The sequence below is a fragment of the Neophocaena asiaeorientalis genome, unplaced genomic scaffold (genome assembly GCF_003031525.2).
Source record: "Neophocaena asiaeorientalis asiaeorientalis breed wild unplaced genomic scaffold, Neophocaena_asiaeorientalis_V1.1 scaffold476, whole genome shotgun sequence".
Lineage (NCBI taxonomy): Eukaryota > Metazoa > Chordata > Mammalia > Artiodactyla > Phocoenidae > Neophocaena > Neophocaena asiaeorientalis.
Window position 1 is genome coordinate 772,678 of NW_020172178.1, and position 17,778 is coordinate 790,455.

Sequence of the window (17,778 nt, forward strand, 5' to 3'; positions counted from 1 at the left end):
TTTTTTTGCGGTACGCGGGCCTCTCACTGCTGTGGCCTCTCCTGCTGCGGAGCACAGGCTCCGGACGCGCAGGCTCAGCGGCCATGGCTCACGGGCCCAGCTGCTCCGCGGCATGTGGGATCTTCCCGGACCGGGGCACGAACCCGTGTCCCCTGCATCGGCAGGCGGACTCTCAACCACTGCGCCACCAGGGAAGCCCTACGGGACTGCATTCTGAATGGAACATTTACAGCTTTTCAATTTTTTAAAGCGATTTAGACTATAGTTAGAAAATGTGCAGCCTTTTGGGCAGAGTCACTGGGAATAAGGTCTACTCACTACGGACTGGTGGTAACTTGGCGATATTTTTAATATTTATCTTCGTGGAGGATCAAATGTTTTCTAACTCTGGGCTAGGAAGCCATATGCCCTGGCTCTACCCCAGTTCTGAGACCTTGCATAGGACACCTCCTCTCTCTGGGCCCAATTCTTCGTCTGGAGGAGGTTCCTGCCAGGGTTGACATTCCATTGTTGTATAAAAATGGGGTCCTCTGGTTTATTTTCACCAGGGGCAGTGCCTCTCTATAGGAGAAGAAAAGCCCAAGATCAGCTGTCTTGAGTGACTTACCAGTTCTATAAAAAATCAAGTCCGTTCAGCTGTTGGACTGGACTTGGGCGCACGGTGAATTGAGGCCAATTTGAATGCGAGGGCTTCAGTGTACTTCCAAGCATTCATGACTGTTTTCTTACCCCTAACTTGAGGAAAAAGATACTTTTATGCCAAAGTCTAGAAAGAGGCCTGTAGCCATCAGCGTGAAGCCCGAGTTGTTGGGCCCCTCTATCTCCCTCAGGGCCACAACTGCCTGCTTTCTGGCGGGCAGCCCTGCAGGGTTCTGCCGCCAGCCCCACCTGGACAGACACTGAGAAAGCCTAAGGTCTGGGACCAAGAAGGTGTCTCATCGTCCCCAGCACATCCTGGAAGTAGAATATGGATCCTCAGCCAGGTGGAGACATCACCCAGCACATGTAGCCGTAGATTCCAGCTGAGCAGAACAGACAAGGTTTTTTGAGGCTGTCTTTGGCTTCCTTTCCCCTTCCCCCGCTTCTGTTTGGCTTATGGGCTGGCTAGAGGTTAGTGGGAAAGAACAGAGATAAGCCGAGGAGACTGGCAGTGGGGAGATCACCTCTGGGGAAACTGCCTGGTAGCCAAGAGCCCTGGTGCTTGCCAGTCTCCCTGTTCATCCGCCTGGACACATGCCCCTTAATAACCTCCTCACCTTGCTGCCTCAGGGTCTCGAGGAGCCCTGGCTGGGCTGGGGCGCTGCCAGCAAGCTCTCTTCCTCTCTGGGAAGAAATGGAGAATGCAAGGGCGTGGAACTGCCTTCCTTAATCGAAGGCCTCACAGGTTCCATTCTGCAGGGGTTTGTTAGAATCTGTTGGTGCTGCAGTGCCAGGGTGTGGTGTCTGCCGACAGGCAAACTGTGCACCAGGAGGACTGGGTGACAGACTGCTCCCAACCCTTGTATACAAATGTCAGATTGGTATCAGTCTTCCGCCTTTGTGAAAACTGATGTCAGGGTGCTTTTAATGCCAGGCAGGGACCCAGGTTCCCATACTGCCCTTGGCTGGAACTTGGACCCCAAGGGCTCAAGCTGAGTGACTGTCACTTTTTCACAGGAATGTAAAGCTGACCCTGATCTCTGAATTGGTTCAGTGATCCCACCTTGCTCTGGACAGGAGTGCTGTGACAAGTATACTGTAAGGGTGGGGTAGCATGTTACGTGTTTTGTGAGTATCACGATCCCTGTTTCCAAACTGAAGGACACTGAGCTGAATCTTGGCTGCTCTGAGCAGTTGTGAGGTGGGTCCCGGGCCTCCAGCTGGGCTCTCGAGCACAGTATAATCAGCACTGGCTGCCGCTTAACGGCATTTGTAGCTTGTGTAGCATTCGCAGAAGCAAAGCTTTCTCTCTGGCAGACAGGCTGGAGAAATTCCCCCCGAGGTGTGTCTGTGCTGTGTTTCCAGGCCGGAGAGGCTGCCAGTGCCCATGTGGGACCCTCTTCCCAGGAGAGATCCTATCAGTTTAGAATCAGAATGCCCAAGAGAGGCAGGCTGTTTTCATGACCTTCCTCTCTGCTCTCCCATTTTTCATAAAACCATTGGCCAAATCCAAACCACTGCTCTCTTCCCTTCACATCTGCCCTCAGATCTTGCCTCTGAAGGGAAAGCACTATGGAGGAAAGGAGTGGCAGAATTCAGAGAAGCTTTAAGTAACAAATGTAAACTCCAGTCACCCGTGGACACTGCCCTGCTTATGTACCGCAACCAGTCACGCCAGCAATCACACTCCCTGGGTAATTCTTCACCCACCCCACAAAGCCTTCTCTTTGCAGACCAAAAGCTGGAAGGAAGGTTGCTTTCAGAGTTTGTCTTTACAACTGCACATGTGTTACCTTCCTTCCAAAGGGAACTTTACAAACCAGTGTGAATATCTGGCAACAAAAAACACTGTCCTTGCTTTTGGTTCCTACTTTAAGCACAGACTGGCTCTGGAGCCACGCTGCCTGGGTTCAGATCTTCAGCTTTGCCACTAACTAGTTATATGACCTTGGCCAAGTCCCTTCACCTCCAAGTTCCAGTTCCCACATTAGTGAAATGGAGACAACACATCACAGAATTATCGGTTCAAGTGGAACAAGATTACATGTGAAAACAATCGCAAGACCTGGCGCCTAGCGAGCGCCCTACAAGTGGGATGCTTCCCCGCCATGGACCCTTCCTCCCCAGCGGGCTGCGGCAGAACACTGCAAGATGGGAAAACACGCCACCTTGGCAGTGGCACTGTGGTTTCCCAAACAGGGAAGAAGTCTAAGGACCAAACGCATTCCCGTGCTGAGCGGAAATAGGGGCAGGGGCTGTGGCTCAGTAAATGGTTCCCCAGGGGCCCCTTGTCCCGTGGGATGTAGGCCAGGCCCACAGCTTCCTCGGGCAATGGGTAAAAACATTTTCCTAGCATTAAAATGGTTTCCATAACAACTGTTCGTCCTGGCTTCTTAATAGTTGGTACCTGGCATGCACCAAAAATCAACACTACTGTCCCATGGGGCTTGTACGTGTGAGTGGACTAGCACGGGTAGGAGTGTCCTTGTTTAGTGAAAGGTCCATACACTCAGGAAATTCTGTCCTTGGGCTGGGCTGGAGGTGCCAAAGGAACCACAGGCCTCACCAAAGCTTCACCTCATCAGGTCAGAGAGCAAAACTGTCAGGGAGGCTGGCCCTATCTTTTAAAACCTAGCTCTTTAACACGTTACCCCACAAAAAGGAATTTGCTGTTAGAGGGCAAGGATAGGCTGTCACAGGACATTAGTGGCTCTGTTTGGCCTGTGACAAGTGTCCTCAGGCCTCTCATGGCTCAGGTGCTGCTAAGGGACCCTGACCCTGCGTATACTTCCACTGTATCATTTGGAAAATGGAGAGCCCCCCTGCCATCCTCTGATAGCTGTCACTCAGGGGCTTCACAGACTAGGGCTGTTTTCTTCTGCATTCTCCTCTCCCAGTCACTGGTGACACTGGGGAGACAGGCTCTGGCAACACTGCTGACTTTTAAAACCAAAGCAGTTTTCTCAACTTCCCTTGGGCCTACAAGGAAATACCCAAGGTTCTTATCCCAGCTCTGCCACTTGACTGCCGTGTGACCCTGAGCAAGTCTTAGCCATTCACAGTGAGCCTTCTCAACTGCAAAAAAGGGTACTGTAAGACTCATGCCCCAGGGCCTTGACGGAAAACCAAATGACAATCGAAGTAGATAAAAGTACCTAACCAACACTCAGTGATACCTGAATCTGAGTTTAGGCCAACTACCCTGTTGCAGTTGCCCACAGGGACCGAGGGAACACAGCTGCCAACCATGAGGCCAAGGGAACGTCTGTTTAGAAGCCCAGACTTAGCTGTGCAGAAATCAGTGCTTCTCCCATGACTGTGGCTACTCACCCAGGCTGACCCAGAGGCAGCTGCGGTGGCGCCGGGAGGCCTCGGGTTCCCTCAGCACATATTTACAACAGGCCCTGATCTAAGTGCAAGGGCTGCAAGGAGTAATAAGCAGCTTCTGCCCGCAGGGAGCTCAGCGAGGTGCCGATGACCAGTGTGGCAAGTGCTGTGAAGAGGGTGAGCCTGGGTACTGTGGGAGCTCACGAGAGGAACACATCACCTCCTGGGTCTCAGGGGCCAGCAGTGCTCAGGGGCAGGAAAAGGCAAACAGGCCAAGGAAAAGCTTGGACAAAGGCTCAGGGCAAAAGAATGGGGGCGTGAGACCGTGGGCAGCAGCGAGTTCTGTCACACAGAGGAAGGAAGCAGAGAGACGAGGCTGGAGAGACTGGCCAGGGCCAGATCCCAGGTGCCTCACAGCCAGACTCAGCCGACTGCTCCTGGCTTCCCCACACGTGGCTCTGTGATGTCACGGAAGCTGTGTTCTCTTGGAAACCGGCAATCTCTTCCCTGCCCACCTCCCAGCGAGGCTAAGACAAGACAGCAGCTGTGAGGTAGAGCTAAGGAGCTGTTAGGATTCTTCTGTGGAGAAAAACGGGAACACATGTTGGGGACCCAGGCAGAAATGACTTTACAGTGATCTGCGAAGCTCACCAGCCTCTCGCTCTATCCACACCGTGCAGTGGAGTGAGACGCACCCCGCGTGCATCCCGCAGCCAGAGGACTATGACTGTGTCCCCATATCCTGGCTAAAAACTCAAGAAAACGTGCTGGTTCTGACCACTGTTTTTAATTGAGGAAATCAAGTTAACCATACAAGAAGCCTGTAAACACTGGAATGCAGAAATACATAAGCTGCTATACATAGAATTCGTACCGTCAAACAACACAGATCCGCATGAGGTCTCTCCTGCTAGGGGAGGTGGTGTGTGCAAGAGGGAGTTTTGTAACTGGGGCTGACAGTGGTGTGAAGTCAAAGGTGCAAAGGTTTTCCGTACGACCAGAGGACACAGCCACAACGTGCGGTCACCAGCAGACTGACCTGGGGGGCGGCTAGCCTGCACTTGTGCTTGGCCGTGGCTGTTCCTGCTGCTGCTCTTTCGGCTGCCGCTTCTTCTTCTTCTTCTTCTGTTTGGAGAGGCAGCTCAGCGCGGACTCACCGTTTCTTGGGGCGGACATGAGCTCGGGCAGCTTGCCAGACTGAGTGGGATACCTGGTTTTCAGGTCATCTTTAAACAACGGTTGGGAGAGTAAATGGCGCAGCTCCTTCTTCAGGACTTTAGTCTGCTTTTGTCGCCGATGCTCTTCTTGCTGGTCAACTTTTCCTCCTTGAGACACAATTCAAAATACATCATGTTTACTATGACTTGTAGGAGCATTCTGTGTCCCTTGATGGATAATACTTGTGATGAGAAATGTTTTGGGACTCTTGGGGAGGAAAGCTCTCTGCAGAAACTAGTGTTGGCTAACTTCCAACACAGTTTAGGAGAACCACTCAGGGCCACTCTGTCCTTTACTCCTCCAAAAAACCCTCTAAGACAGGAATTATCTTTATTTTACAGTTGAGGAAATCCAGGTCACTTGCCGAAGGTCACAGAGCTAGCTGCCAAATTGAGATTACTACCCCAGTCTCCTGACCTGAAGATCACTTTTCTTCCTATGACCCACCCACTGGTTGCCTGGAATTTGGTGACTGGACGGCTACAAACCTCTCAGGAGACAGTGAAAGCCACCTATGCAGCCCAGCTCCCCTGCATCTCCCTGCCAGCACTGTAACTGCACCTGCAGAGGCGGACATGGCCAGAGGGCTCCACGCCAGCCTGGCCTCAGGAAGGGAAGCCAGGGCCTCACATCACAGCCCTAGCCCCAAGCCTGAGCTACCAGGAGGACCACTGACTGTCATCGAGCCTAGTGATTTGGTTCCTGGCTTCCATGCTGAGCAGAGAGCAGTTAAGCCTGCCTCTGAATTTGTTGGCTTCGGCACCGAGATGCCAACACCTCAGCTGAGCTGCCCACTTGTGGGGTGGAGAGAGCACTGGACCTAATTCTGGTGTTAGTTCTAGATGTGGTTCTACCACTTCTTAGAGTCAGGAGCTTTCCCAGAGCAAGGACCACACAGATTCATCCCTGAATCCTTAGTCTCTGGCCTAGGTTCGGAGCAGGGGCTCAGTCAACACCCGGTGCTGGAGCTCCTTCCCTGCACAAATCGCTTCTGTGAGCCTCTAGTTCCCAAATGTAATAACAATTCCTGCTCTGTTTACATCATGAGGCGGGAGAAGAGCAAATGAGATGATGACAGAAGTGCTCTGTCAGCTTGGAAGACAGGTGACAATAAATAACTTAAAATGTGCCCAACACTTTCTATTTGCCAGGCACTGTTATAAGCACTTTATACTCATTAACTCAAGCCATCTTTGCAACCCCATGAGGTAGGCAGGTACTTTATGACCTGCGTTTTATAAATGAGGACAGCCTAGGTACAACAGAGAGGTTAAGTAACTTGACCCAGTCACACAGCTAGTTAGGGATGAGGCAGCAGTCAATCACATGCAGCCTGGCCACAGAGCCTGCCCTGACATCTCCGTCCTCCACCGCCTCTCCACACAAACGATGGCAGAAGCAGACCAAGGCTGAGGGCTTTAGGCTCATCTGAGATTAGGGCCTGTCACAAAGAAGGAAAAGGCGTCCTGCCGATTTTGATAGGACCCATGGTGGTGGGGAGGTTCCAACGGACAGAAGCTGAAGGGAAGAACGAAAGATAGAAGCCGAATGAACCCTTCCTCGAGTCCATGTTGCCCTTACCCTTATACATTTCTTCTTCCAGCTCAATGTCAAGGGCAGCCGCCGCCTGCTCAATCCACGAATTGTGCAGACAAGCCTGGAAGTTGCGATACTCAGCTTTCTCAATCTGTCGAGCTAGACGGATTCGTTCCTAGAGGAAACGAACAGAAAGTATTCATCTGACAGAGGATTCAGGGTTCTGGGAAGAAAAGTCTCATTTAAGTTGTGTTTTTAAACAAGCTCTTGAGATCAGTGTTCAGTGAGATGCACCTCAGCGCCCATCAAAATGCATTTGCTTTGGTTCCTGATTAAAGCACAGAGGGCAACTGCTACTTGTGAGCGTGGACACACGAACCACGAGAGCTGGCTTTCCAAACCTGCTCGAACAGCCCCTCTTCTTGGCAGCCCACCTCGGTCAGACTCCCGAGCTACACGTGCCAAAGGGAACTGTTTCCCCAGACACCGCAGCTGGCTTCCATAGCTGAGCTGAGACCTGGAGGCACCCCGAGAGCCCTCAGTTAGGGCCCCGCTCTCACTCACAGGGACAACACAGAACTGTCACAGAACTTCCATCCCCATCTTCCACACTGTCCTCTGCCAAAAACATTTCAGTTCTCCTTCTCCTGGGTTCTGGGTTCAGACCGCAGCGACAGGATACAGCAGGAAAATGGGAAAGATCTTGTGATATAGGGAAAAGAGCCACGGGAAGCCGGGGTGGCTCCTAATCCCCTCTGCATTCCCCACCGCTCCATCTCACCTCCCACCCTATCTCCCCGCACAGCTAACAGTCCTTTCGAGCCAGAGGAACCAGCAGAGCTTGAACGATTCCTTGCTCCCCCAATTCCTGGAAGTCCATCCCTTCTTCACCCCTTCACATCTCTGCCTACAGGAGGCTTGGAGGAAACTAAATCTCCTACCAATGTTACCATATACCCACCAGTCCACAGTGCTCCATTTGTACCTGAACTTCAGCCGGACTCAACCTGCCTCACGAGCCAGTGGATTTCTATGGAAGAGAACCCACCCTGTTTTGGTGCCTGACATGCTGCAGCCCGTAATAAGCAGCACCCACTCAGGGAATGTTTATTGAGTTAAAAATAAACCCCCGAAGGTAGGAATTACAGGCATCTGCTTCAGGGATGTGACAAACCTTTAGTTTCTGCCTCAGCATGACACACTGACCTCACTTCCCTACAACCCTCCATCCAAAGGCATGTCCAGACAGCCATGCTCACTGCCCTTGTCCATGGGGGCAGGTGGGGGGGGTGATGGTGGAGGTTTCAGGGGCGGAGGGAAGGAAGGGTTCATAAAGAAAACTCCTCCCACTCTGGCCACTCGCCCTATTCCCCCTTCTGCCAGACACGGTGCCCCCCACCCATTTCTTTTTTTTTTTTTTACAAATCTCCCTGCTTAGCTATTGGCAGAACTACTAATTAGTTTCCAAGGGTGGTACTGCAAGAATCTCACAGCAAAGTGAGGGAGCAGCCCAATCCCTCCCCTCATTAGCACTGGGCTTCGAACTTTTCTTTTTACCTTGACTGCATCCATGTACTTTGTCTGCACAGGGAACAGCGGGATGTCCTCATCTTTCTTAAGGGTTTTGTAGATCTTCTTAAAGTTGATCACGTCCTCAGGCCCGACCAGCATCAGGCTGAGGCCTTCACTGGTGGCACGAGCAGTTCGACCGCTTCGGTGGACATAAATCTCCGAGGTACGAGGGACCTGCCAAAGGAGGACCTGGGAGGTCATCGTGGCTGTCACCAAGCACTGCTCTTCCCCTCAAGGCCAACAACCCAAGGCTGGACCCTCCCCCCTCTCAGCCAGGCAGCTAGAAACCTCTCCAGCACTGTCCCTAAGTCCAGCCCTTGTCCCTAAGTCCCACATCCAAACTGTCCCAGGTTTAGCCCATTCACTGTGCAGGCTCTGCCCTCCCGTGCCCCCTGCCCTGGTTCAGGTCGTCATGACCATTCAACTGGACAATGGCAGTCACTTCTTATTTGGTCTCCAGTCCTGCCACTGCCCCCCTGACCCAACCCAAAGCTGCCAGTGTCATCTTCCTGAGTCAAAGCTCTGCCCATCATAACCCCTCTACCTAAAGAAACTCTAATGGTTCTTCATTAACTCTGCATGGATGATTGATGATGGTAATCATAACCAACGTTGATTAAATAATTACGATGTGCCAGGCAATTCTAAGCACTCTGCATGTATTACTACCCCATTTATCCCTCAACAACAACAACATGAAATAGATGCTTTCAGGATTATCCATGTTATAGACCGGGAAACTGAAACACACAGATGTTAAGCAGTTTCCCCTAAGTTACCCAACTAAATGGCGGAGCCAAGATTCGACATGAAGCAGTCCAGCTCCAAAGGCCATGCTAACACCTGGGCTGTACTGCCTCTACTCCAATAAAAACTGGATATGTTATCCACAGATAACGCGGCATGGCAGCCGACAATCCCTCCCTTCCCACAGCCACGGCACACACCACTGACCAAGAGCAGTCTACTCCACGGAGCCCCGATAAGGCTCAGTGTCTTTTCCAATGCAGGGCTCCAAGCACGATTATCAGTGGTTCGTAATGGTGCGGGAAATGATGCCTTCTTCACTTTCCTCTTCTAACATACATACACACATAACATCGTCTTCTTCTCACTCCCTGTCAGCTGCCCCCTTCCATGTTTTCTCCTTCTCCTTCCCTCTCTACCTCTACATGCCCAAATCCTCTCCATCCGTAAATGCCAAGCATCTTTTAGAAAGCACTTTCCAACCTCCTAACCTCCCAAACTAGCAGTTCTCTCTCTCTCCGATTTTACTCTGCAACTTTCTAATATCTCCTGCCTTAAATTATGGGCATGGTCCTCTCACGTCCTCTGGTGGATGATACTTCTCAGGGGCTACAACGGTATTTTGTTCATCTGGATATTTCCTAGAGACTGACCCAGACTCTGTCCCCAGAAGAGGAAGAATAAGAATTTGCTAAACTGAATTGGCACCCTCAGAGATGGTTAAAAGCATGAAGGATTTAAAGGGGAAATGATCAGCCAGAACAGCTCCCATTTATAGAGTACTTACACTCGCTAGGTGATCCGTCGGCATTAGCTCATTTAATTGTGATAACCCTATGGCGTAGGTAGCATTATTACTCCCAATTTACAAACGATAACACTGAAACCAGAGACACTAAGTAACATGCCGAGAGCTAACCCGCTAAGCAGCAGCCAAGAAGCATTCGAACGCTGGAAGCTGGCTCTGGAGCCCACACGCCTAACGGCCACTCTAGGCTAACCTTTGCCAGGTACACGCGCTGATCCTCATGTCAGTATCAACAGCGTCTAACATTTAGGAAGTGCCACCTGGCTTTCGAAACTCCTCATGCATAATAACTTATTTCACCTTAATAAGAACCTGAGAAGTCGATACTATAATAACCGCCATTTAACAAATGAAGAAACTGAGGCACAAAGAGACTAAGTAACTTGCTCAAGGTTACACACTGGGATTTAAGCCCAGGCAGGACTTAATTACCACACTCTCCTATTTCTCTACAAGCAGGGTAATCATTTTACATGCTAAACTTATTATGCCCATTTCATGGAAGAAACTAAGACTCTAACCTGCCAACATTAAGTAGTCTGCCCAAGTCAAAAAGAAAGGGGCTGTCTGATATTTGACCCCAGACAGTGTCGAGAGGTTTTGGAGGATAACTCTCACCACAGTGTTCCAAAAGTGGCAGCGCCAGTTGGTCACCAGATGCTCGTGGTATTCTCTGTTGCATGAGGCCTTGGGACCAACAACTCCTCCTCCCTCCCTCAACCCTTGCTTTAAAAATTCCCCACTCAATGTTGGGAGATGCCTACAAACTCCCTGATGTCCCTACCTGGTAATGGATGACATGCTGGACTTTAGGAATATCCAGGCCCCGGGCTGCCACATCTGTCGCCAGGAGAACACAACTGTGGCGGAGAGAGAAAGCTCATTAATGACGACTAACGGCTGTCATTAGTCAAATTCTTACCACCAACTGAGTACTCTAAACACGACAATGCTTACGGACACTCTACGAGACAATACTCTTACACATCTCCCTTTGACAGATAAAGAAGCTGAGGCTCAGAGATTAACTTCCCAAGGTATATAGATGGCTATTCAGTAGTGGAGCCAGAATCCAAACCTGGGTTTCACTGGCCGCAATCGACAAGCCACACTCTGCAATAACAAAGACTACCTCAAGCACCTTAAATGGGGCCATACTCTAGGTTGGTGACCTCATCTCCTATCACCCTCCCACTTAACTCCCTCCAGCCACACAGGCGTCCTTGCTCCCCTCGCTCTTCCTCAAACATGCCAAACCTGCTCTCACCTCTCAGCCTGTGCACTTAGCGCACCTTAGGCCATAAAGGCCTTCCTCAGATATTCACATTTCCTTACTTTCTTCCACTCTCTGCTCCAATCTCACCTTATGAGGAAAGTCTCCCAGACCACACACCCACCGTCTGCACAGCTCCCTGTACAACTTCACTTCTCAGCACTCGGCACCACCTGACGAACGGCATACTTACTTTTCAGTTTATTACCTCCCTCCCCTGGGATGTCAACTCCACGAGAGCAGGGACTTTGCACTACTCACTATTCTATTACCAGCCCCTAGAACAGTGCCAGGTTCACAGCAAGCACTTAATAACATGTACTGGGTGATGTTTCTTAATGTATGTGTAGTTGGAGGGGAGTCAAAAGCACCTGAGGTATGTCTTAAAGACTAAAGATTTTAGGCCCTTCAGCGTCCCCACTTCCTGCATCTCTGGGCTGTGGAATATGATGCAAACTAAAGTTTGTAAAATATTAGACCACCGTCTAAGTCAAGGTGAGCAAACTTCTTCTGTAAAGGGCCAGAGAGTAAACTGTTTTTGGCTTCACGGGCTTATGTGCTTTTCTAGACCTTACTTTTTTTATCTATAAAATAAGAATAATGACAAGTGGCTAAGTATTAAAGCTAACATTTAGCAAGCTCATACCCCGTGCCAGGCACTGTTCTGAACATTTCAAATGCATAAACTCACTCACTCCTCAGAGCAGCCCTCTGCCATAACTTTTATTATTATACTGATTATGAGAAAACTGAAACACGAAGAAGTAATCTGACCAGCTAGAAGCGACACAGCCAGGATGTGATCTCAAGCAGTCCGCTTCCAGTCTGTGCTCTTAACCATGATTCTATTCTTCTCAAGGATGTTAGAAGTGAATGAATGTAATAATGTATCTAAAATGCAAGCACAATACTTAATCTATTGGTAAGTGTTCAATAACAATAGGTATTATTGTCACCATTACTCATTACTAAAGAAGTTTCTGTTGGGTGTTACCAGCAACCAAATGTACTAGATGAGAGTGAGCCTGCCTCACGCTGTGCAAAAAAAAAAGGCTACCTTCTACGATAAGGCTCCCATGAGAGAAGGTAGCTTCCCACCATCCTGGCGACACAGACCCAATGGCTAGTCTGTGGACAGGCCTGACTTACTCCTCCAGATGGGCAAACTGCTCCAGGTTTCTGAGCCTCTGCTTCTGGTGCATGCAGGCATGTAGGGTCAGCGGCATGACATCCAGGACTTTGAGGAGCCCAGAGAGGCGTTTGATGCAGGAGATACTGTTGGCAAACACTAAGGTGCGGCCTGGATACTGCATCAGGAAGTAGTACAGATATAAGTCTTTCTCATCAGTCTCACAGTGGATCTTGGTCTCTGTCAGTGTCTCTGCCGTGGCCTCCTTTCTTGTAAGGTCGATGACCTTGGGCTTGCCCCGCATGCCAATCTTCTGCACGAGGAGGTCAAGTTTGGCAGACCTGTCGATTTTCTTAGCGTGCTTCTTGTGAAGGACTCGAGCAGGAGCTTGATGTACCAGGGTCAGCGTGGCCGAGAAAACAAGCGTCTGTCTCTTTGGGTTGTACTGGGCATCACTGAGCATCTCTAGCAGCTGTGAGAGCTCAGCAAAGTGGCCTTTCTCAACCATGCGGTCAGCCTCATCGACCACCAGGCACCTACAGATCCAGACAGACCCACATCACCTGGTCAGCAGCAGGTAAGAGGAGTCCCCCACGGCATATACTCTACCGCCCCACCACCCCCAGGGCCCTCAGCTAACCCGCCTCACACATGCTCGGCTTTCTAAAGGCCCAAGTCTGGCTAGTGCCACACCATGGCACTTTGTAACAGGGAGAAGGCATTGCACACTGTGCCATGTCACCTCAGGTCCACTTCAGAACAGGGGCTGGGGGAAACGGGGAGGTACTGTTTCTCACCTGAGCTGCCGAAGGTTGCTCAAATGAGGGTGCTTTTCTTTAACTAGCTCCCACAGCCGGCCTGGAGTGGCGATCACAATCTCAGGCTGGCGGTTCAGCATCCGCTGCTGTTTCTGTGTGGACATTCCACCAACCAAAATAGCAGTTTTAATGCCTGTGGTACACAAAACGTAAGGGACGCTGTTATTCAGACTGATGGCTTATTTCTTCCAACGCTGACACAGGCGCCCCCAGATTAGTAAAGGCTGCGAGCGAGTCACCAGCACAGCTCCCCTCTCCAGGGGAGTGCTAAGAGCTGGCCTGCCCTGTTGATGCCATTGCTAGAGGGCTTACCGGGTCTTCTATGATCTAGGCCCTGACTATTTCCCCAACCTCATTTTTTTCTACTCTTTCCCCTCCAACCACACCAGTAGGGCTGGATTTGAACCCAGGCATGGTGACATCCAAAGCTCTGGAAAAAATGAGCAGTGGTGCACCACAGTGCTGGGAAAGATGTAACCTGTAGCTGTGACACACCTCCCCTAGGAGCTCCTGCCCATGCCCCTCAATTAAAATTAAACTGAATCTCTGATGGTTAGTGTTCTCTTCTCCTCTCTAGTGGAGGACTTCGCAAGGCAGCCAGTATGGAAGGAACACAAAGGGTCACGCAAGCAAAGCGCTTAGTAAAGTGCCTTGTAAGATACAGTCAGAGCCTGACAAGTAACTGCTCCTTTTACTATAAAATTGAAACCCCGACTCTGCAGCCTTTCCCAAAGAATTCCCTGAAAAAGTTAAGTTCTAATGCCCGAAGGCAAGTGTCAGCAAACTTTTCCAACAGTAAACATTTCTGGCTCTGTGGGCTAAACGGTCTCTGTACAATTACTACCTCTATTCCACTCTGCACTGGTGACGCAAAAGTGACCGTAGACGCGTGTAAGTAAGTGGGCGTGGCAGCACTTAAAAAAAAAAACCCACAAAAACCCAAACAGTGGTTTGCCAAACGCTGCCCCAAGTATCTACTGTATCCAATAAGTTAACTAAGTTCCTACGCAGCTAGAATAGCATTAGCTATGAGTTATCCTTGGGAGAATAAAGAATGTGTCACTCAAATAGTTTTCTGTCAGGCTTAATTCTCTGGCAGAAGAGAAAGGTTCCCTCTAGAGGGCGGGCACAGCTGATTCACCTCTGCCACCCCAGCTACTGGAATCCTTTCAGGCAACATTTATTAAACGGAATTAAACCTCACTTGTAAACTTGGCCACAGCATCAATGTGTTGTCTGACTTGAACGGCTAGCTCTCGAGTGGGAGTCAGAACCAGTCCAAGCAGAGGACGCCTTGGATGTGCAATTTTGCCACCCAATTCTTGTTTTAACTTTCTAGTCTGCTCTTCATCAAGCTTCTCCTCCTCGTTTTCATCCTGTTTGGGAATGGGCGTCTCCCTGATCAGGGAAGAAGGTCCTTCACCGGCATCATCGTCATCACAGGAGGGCAGCACCTGGTCTGAGACTGTGGCTCCAGTCTTGGCTCTTGCCTGGCTGGGTGGTGCTCCAGCCTTCGCTCCAGCCTCACTGGGCAGTGCTTCACCCTCAATTCCAATCTCAACAGGCGAAGCTCCAGACTCAGTTCCAGCCCTGCCTGGTGATCCCGTCTCAACTCCAGCCTCATTACTGGTCTCCCGAAGCGGTGCTCCTGTGTTACTTAGAGCTGGGGTAGGCTTCTTCTTCACCTGCCACTGCAGCACTGCATGAATCATGGGAATGGCAAAGGCAAGAGTTTTCCCACTTCCTTAGAAGCAGAACAAAAAACAAACAAAAACAGTGTGAATCAACAGATGTACATACTTTCGCCCGATTCTATCCTTTACACCGAAAAAGGGACCCTGAAATAGCCAAGTGCCACCCTGACCAATCCAAAGCTCCTTCTACCCTACACAGGTATGGTACCCCTACAGCACTGCAACCAGAGGGCACCTGTAATTAGGAGTCTGAGGAAAAGTCTGACAGACTGGCATTGCGGGCTGAGGTCACCAATAAACTACAGACAAATGTCCAAACAATGAAACCCTAAAGAGATGGGCAAGTTTTGTGTGTGTGTGTGTGTGTGTGTGTGTGTGTGTGTGTGTGTGTGTGTGTGTGTGTATGTAAAGGAACACAAAATTGAAGGGTAAGGAATGGAAATCTGTATAATACTTTCCCCAAACCTTTCTCTGGCGGGGAAGGAGGGAGTAAAAGAAAATTTTCTTAGTTTTCGAGAAAATTTTAAAACTTTTGTCTATGCTTGAACATTTTCAAACTAGCCTTTGAATGTATACAGAGACCAAGTATTCACACCATCTGTGTGGACAAAAACAAACAAACAAAACAAACCACTTCAAGCTGAGAATTTAAAGTGGTTCCAAAATTAAAATGCCCCAAGCAGAAGCAAATAAGTGATCTCTGTATAAAGAAACTTTTATCACAGACCTCAAAGAACTCTCACAGATAATTTTCAGAGGAAAATGAGCATCTCTCAGAAACGAGGTACTATAAGCAAGAACAACAAAAAAAAAGAAAGCAAAAACAAACTCATAAAACTTCAGAGAAGAAAAACAGCACTTTTCATCAGAAACAACAAATGCTATAAAATAGTGCAATGACATCTTTATCTGAAGACCTGGGGGAAAAAATCTGACAATCTACACTTAGCAAAAATCTCTTTCAAAACAAAATGCAAAATAAAGACTTTTGTAGGTATACAAAAGCTGAAAGAATTTATCATCAGCAGACCTGGTATACAAGAAATATTAAAGGAAGTCTTTCATGTAGGAGAAAAGATGATATTGGCTGAAAATCTGGATCAACACGAAGGAATGAAGAGCACCAGAAATGGTGACATGGATAAATATAAAAAGTCTTTTTCTTATTAAAACTTCTTTAAAAAATAACTGACTATTTAAAGGAAAAATAATGAAAATGTGTTTGGGGATTTCTAACACATATAAAGTATAAAACAAAAAGCACAAAGCAAAGAAAAAATGGAAATATACTCTTGTAACGTTCTTGTACTATATATAAAGTAGTATATTATCATTTGAAGGTAGAGTATAATATACTGAAGACATCATCTGCGAACCCAAAAGCAATCTCCAAAAGGACATAACAAAGAGTTATAGCTAATAAGACTATAAAAAAGATAAAATGGTATCACAAATATTCAATCCAAAAGAAGGTAGAAGAGGAACAAAGGAATAAAGAATAGCTGGGAGAAATAGAAAGCAAAACAGATTAAAACCCAACCATTATCAATAATCACATGAAATGTAAACGACCTCAACACAATTAAAAGACAAGATAGTTGGATTAAACAGCAAGACCCAATTATATGCTGCCTATAAAAAACTCACTTTGAATATAAAGATATAAATAGGACAAAAGTACAAGTATGGAAAAAGACACACCATTCTAACATTAATCAAAATAAAGCTGGAAAAGCTACATTAATAACCTGACAAAGGAGATTTTAGAACACAGAATACTTCAGGGAAAAAGAGGGCCATTTCTTAACGAAAAAAGTGAACTCATTTAGAGGATACAATAGTCCTAAACATTTATGCATCTAATAACAGAGTTTCAACATTCACAAAACAAAAACTAACTGAACTGCAAGTAGAAAACTATCACTCAAGAAAAAATTAAAATATTTCTAATATGGTAAAGCAATTAAGTTCATAATTAAAAACCATCCTATACAGAAAAGCGCAAGCACAGATGAATTCTACCAAATACTTAAGGAAGAAAAATGCCAATTCTATACACTCTTTCAGAAAATTGAAGGGAATACTTCAACTCACTCTGAGGCCTGCATTACTCTGATTCCAAAACCAGTCAAAGACATTACAAGACAAAACTACAAACCAATATCCCATTAACAGAAATTCAAAAACCATCAACAAAATTTTAGCAAATCAAATCCAACAATGTACAAATAATACACTGCGACTAAGTTCAGTTTATCACCATTATCAACAAACTGAAAATGGAAAAAACATGTATCTCGATATATGCAGAAAAGGCGTTTAAAACAATACAGTAACCATTCCTGATACAAATCTTTCTGCAAACTAGAAACAGAAGAGAATTTTCTCAACCTGATAGAGCACAAATAGGAAAAAACCTACTGCTAACATCACACTTAATGATGAAACACTGAACATCTTTCCCCAAAGATCAGGAACGAGGCAATGATGTCCACTATACCACTTCAATTCCAATTGTACTGGAGTTTTAGCCAGTGCAATAAATAAGACAAAAATAAACAAAAGGCATCCAGACTGGATGAATAATCATCTTTGAAGAAAATCCTATGTAATCTTCAAGAAACTAGTTGATGGTACCAAGATGCAGGATACAAGATCAATATACAAATATGCAGATTTCTATTTATTAGCATCAGAAATAGGAAATCTTAAATTACCATTTACAAAAGCATCGAAAATATGAAATACTTAAGGATAAATCTAATACATGTGCATACATCGAAAACTACAAAGCGCTGCTAAGGAAAACTGAAGACCTAAAAAAAATGGAGGGCTTCCCTGGTGGCGCAGTGGTTGAGAGTCCGCCTGCTGATGCAGGGGACACGGGCTCGTACCCCGGTCCGCGAAGATCCCACATGCCGCGGAGCGGCTGGGTCCGTGAGCCGCGTCCAGAGCCTGTGCTCCGCAACCGGAGAGGCTACAACAGTGAGAGGCCCGTGTACCGCAAAAAAAAAAAA

At 47.9% G+C, this 17,778-nt stretch overlaps 1 protein-coding gene across 1 annotated transcript in view; it reads right to left on the reverse strand.

Annotated features, from left to right (window-relative positions):
* Positions 1–4,733: 4,733 nt before the first annotated feature.
* DDX24 (DEAD-box helicase 24) overlaps positions 4,734–17,778 on the reverse strand; it is a 19,397-nt gene continuing 6,352 nt past the window's right edge. Inside the window, exons 4-10 of the mRNA XM_024758555.1 lie at positions 14,272–14,811; positions 13,047–13,200; positions 12,270–12,785; positions 10,632–10,707; positions 8,278–8,466; positions 6,766–6,895; positions 4,734–5,291 (exon numbers count right to left, since the gene is read on the reverse strand). Coding sequence (XP_024614323.1) covers positions 5,017–5,291; positions 6,766–6,895; positions 8,278–8,466; positions 10,632–10,707; positions 12,270–12,785; positions 13,047–13,200; positions 14,272–14,811 — 1,880 coding nt within the window. The 3' untranslated portion in view covers positions 4,734–5,016. The remainder of the gene's footprint in view (positions 5,292–6,765; positions 6,896–8,277; positions 8,467–10,631; positions 10,708–12,269; positions 12,786–13,046; positions 13,201–14,271; positions 14,812–17,778) is intronic.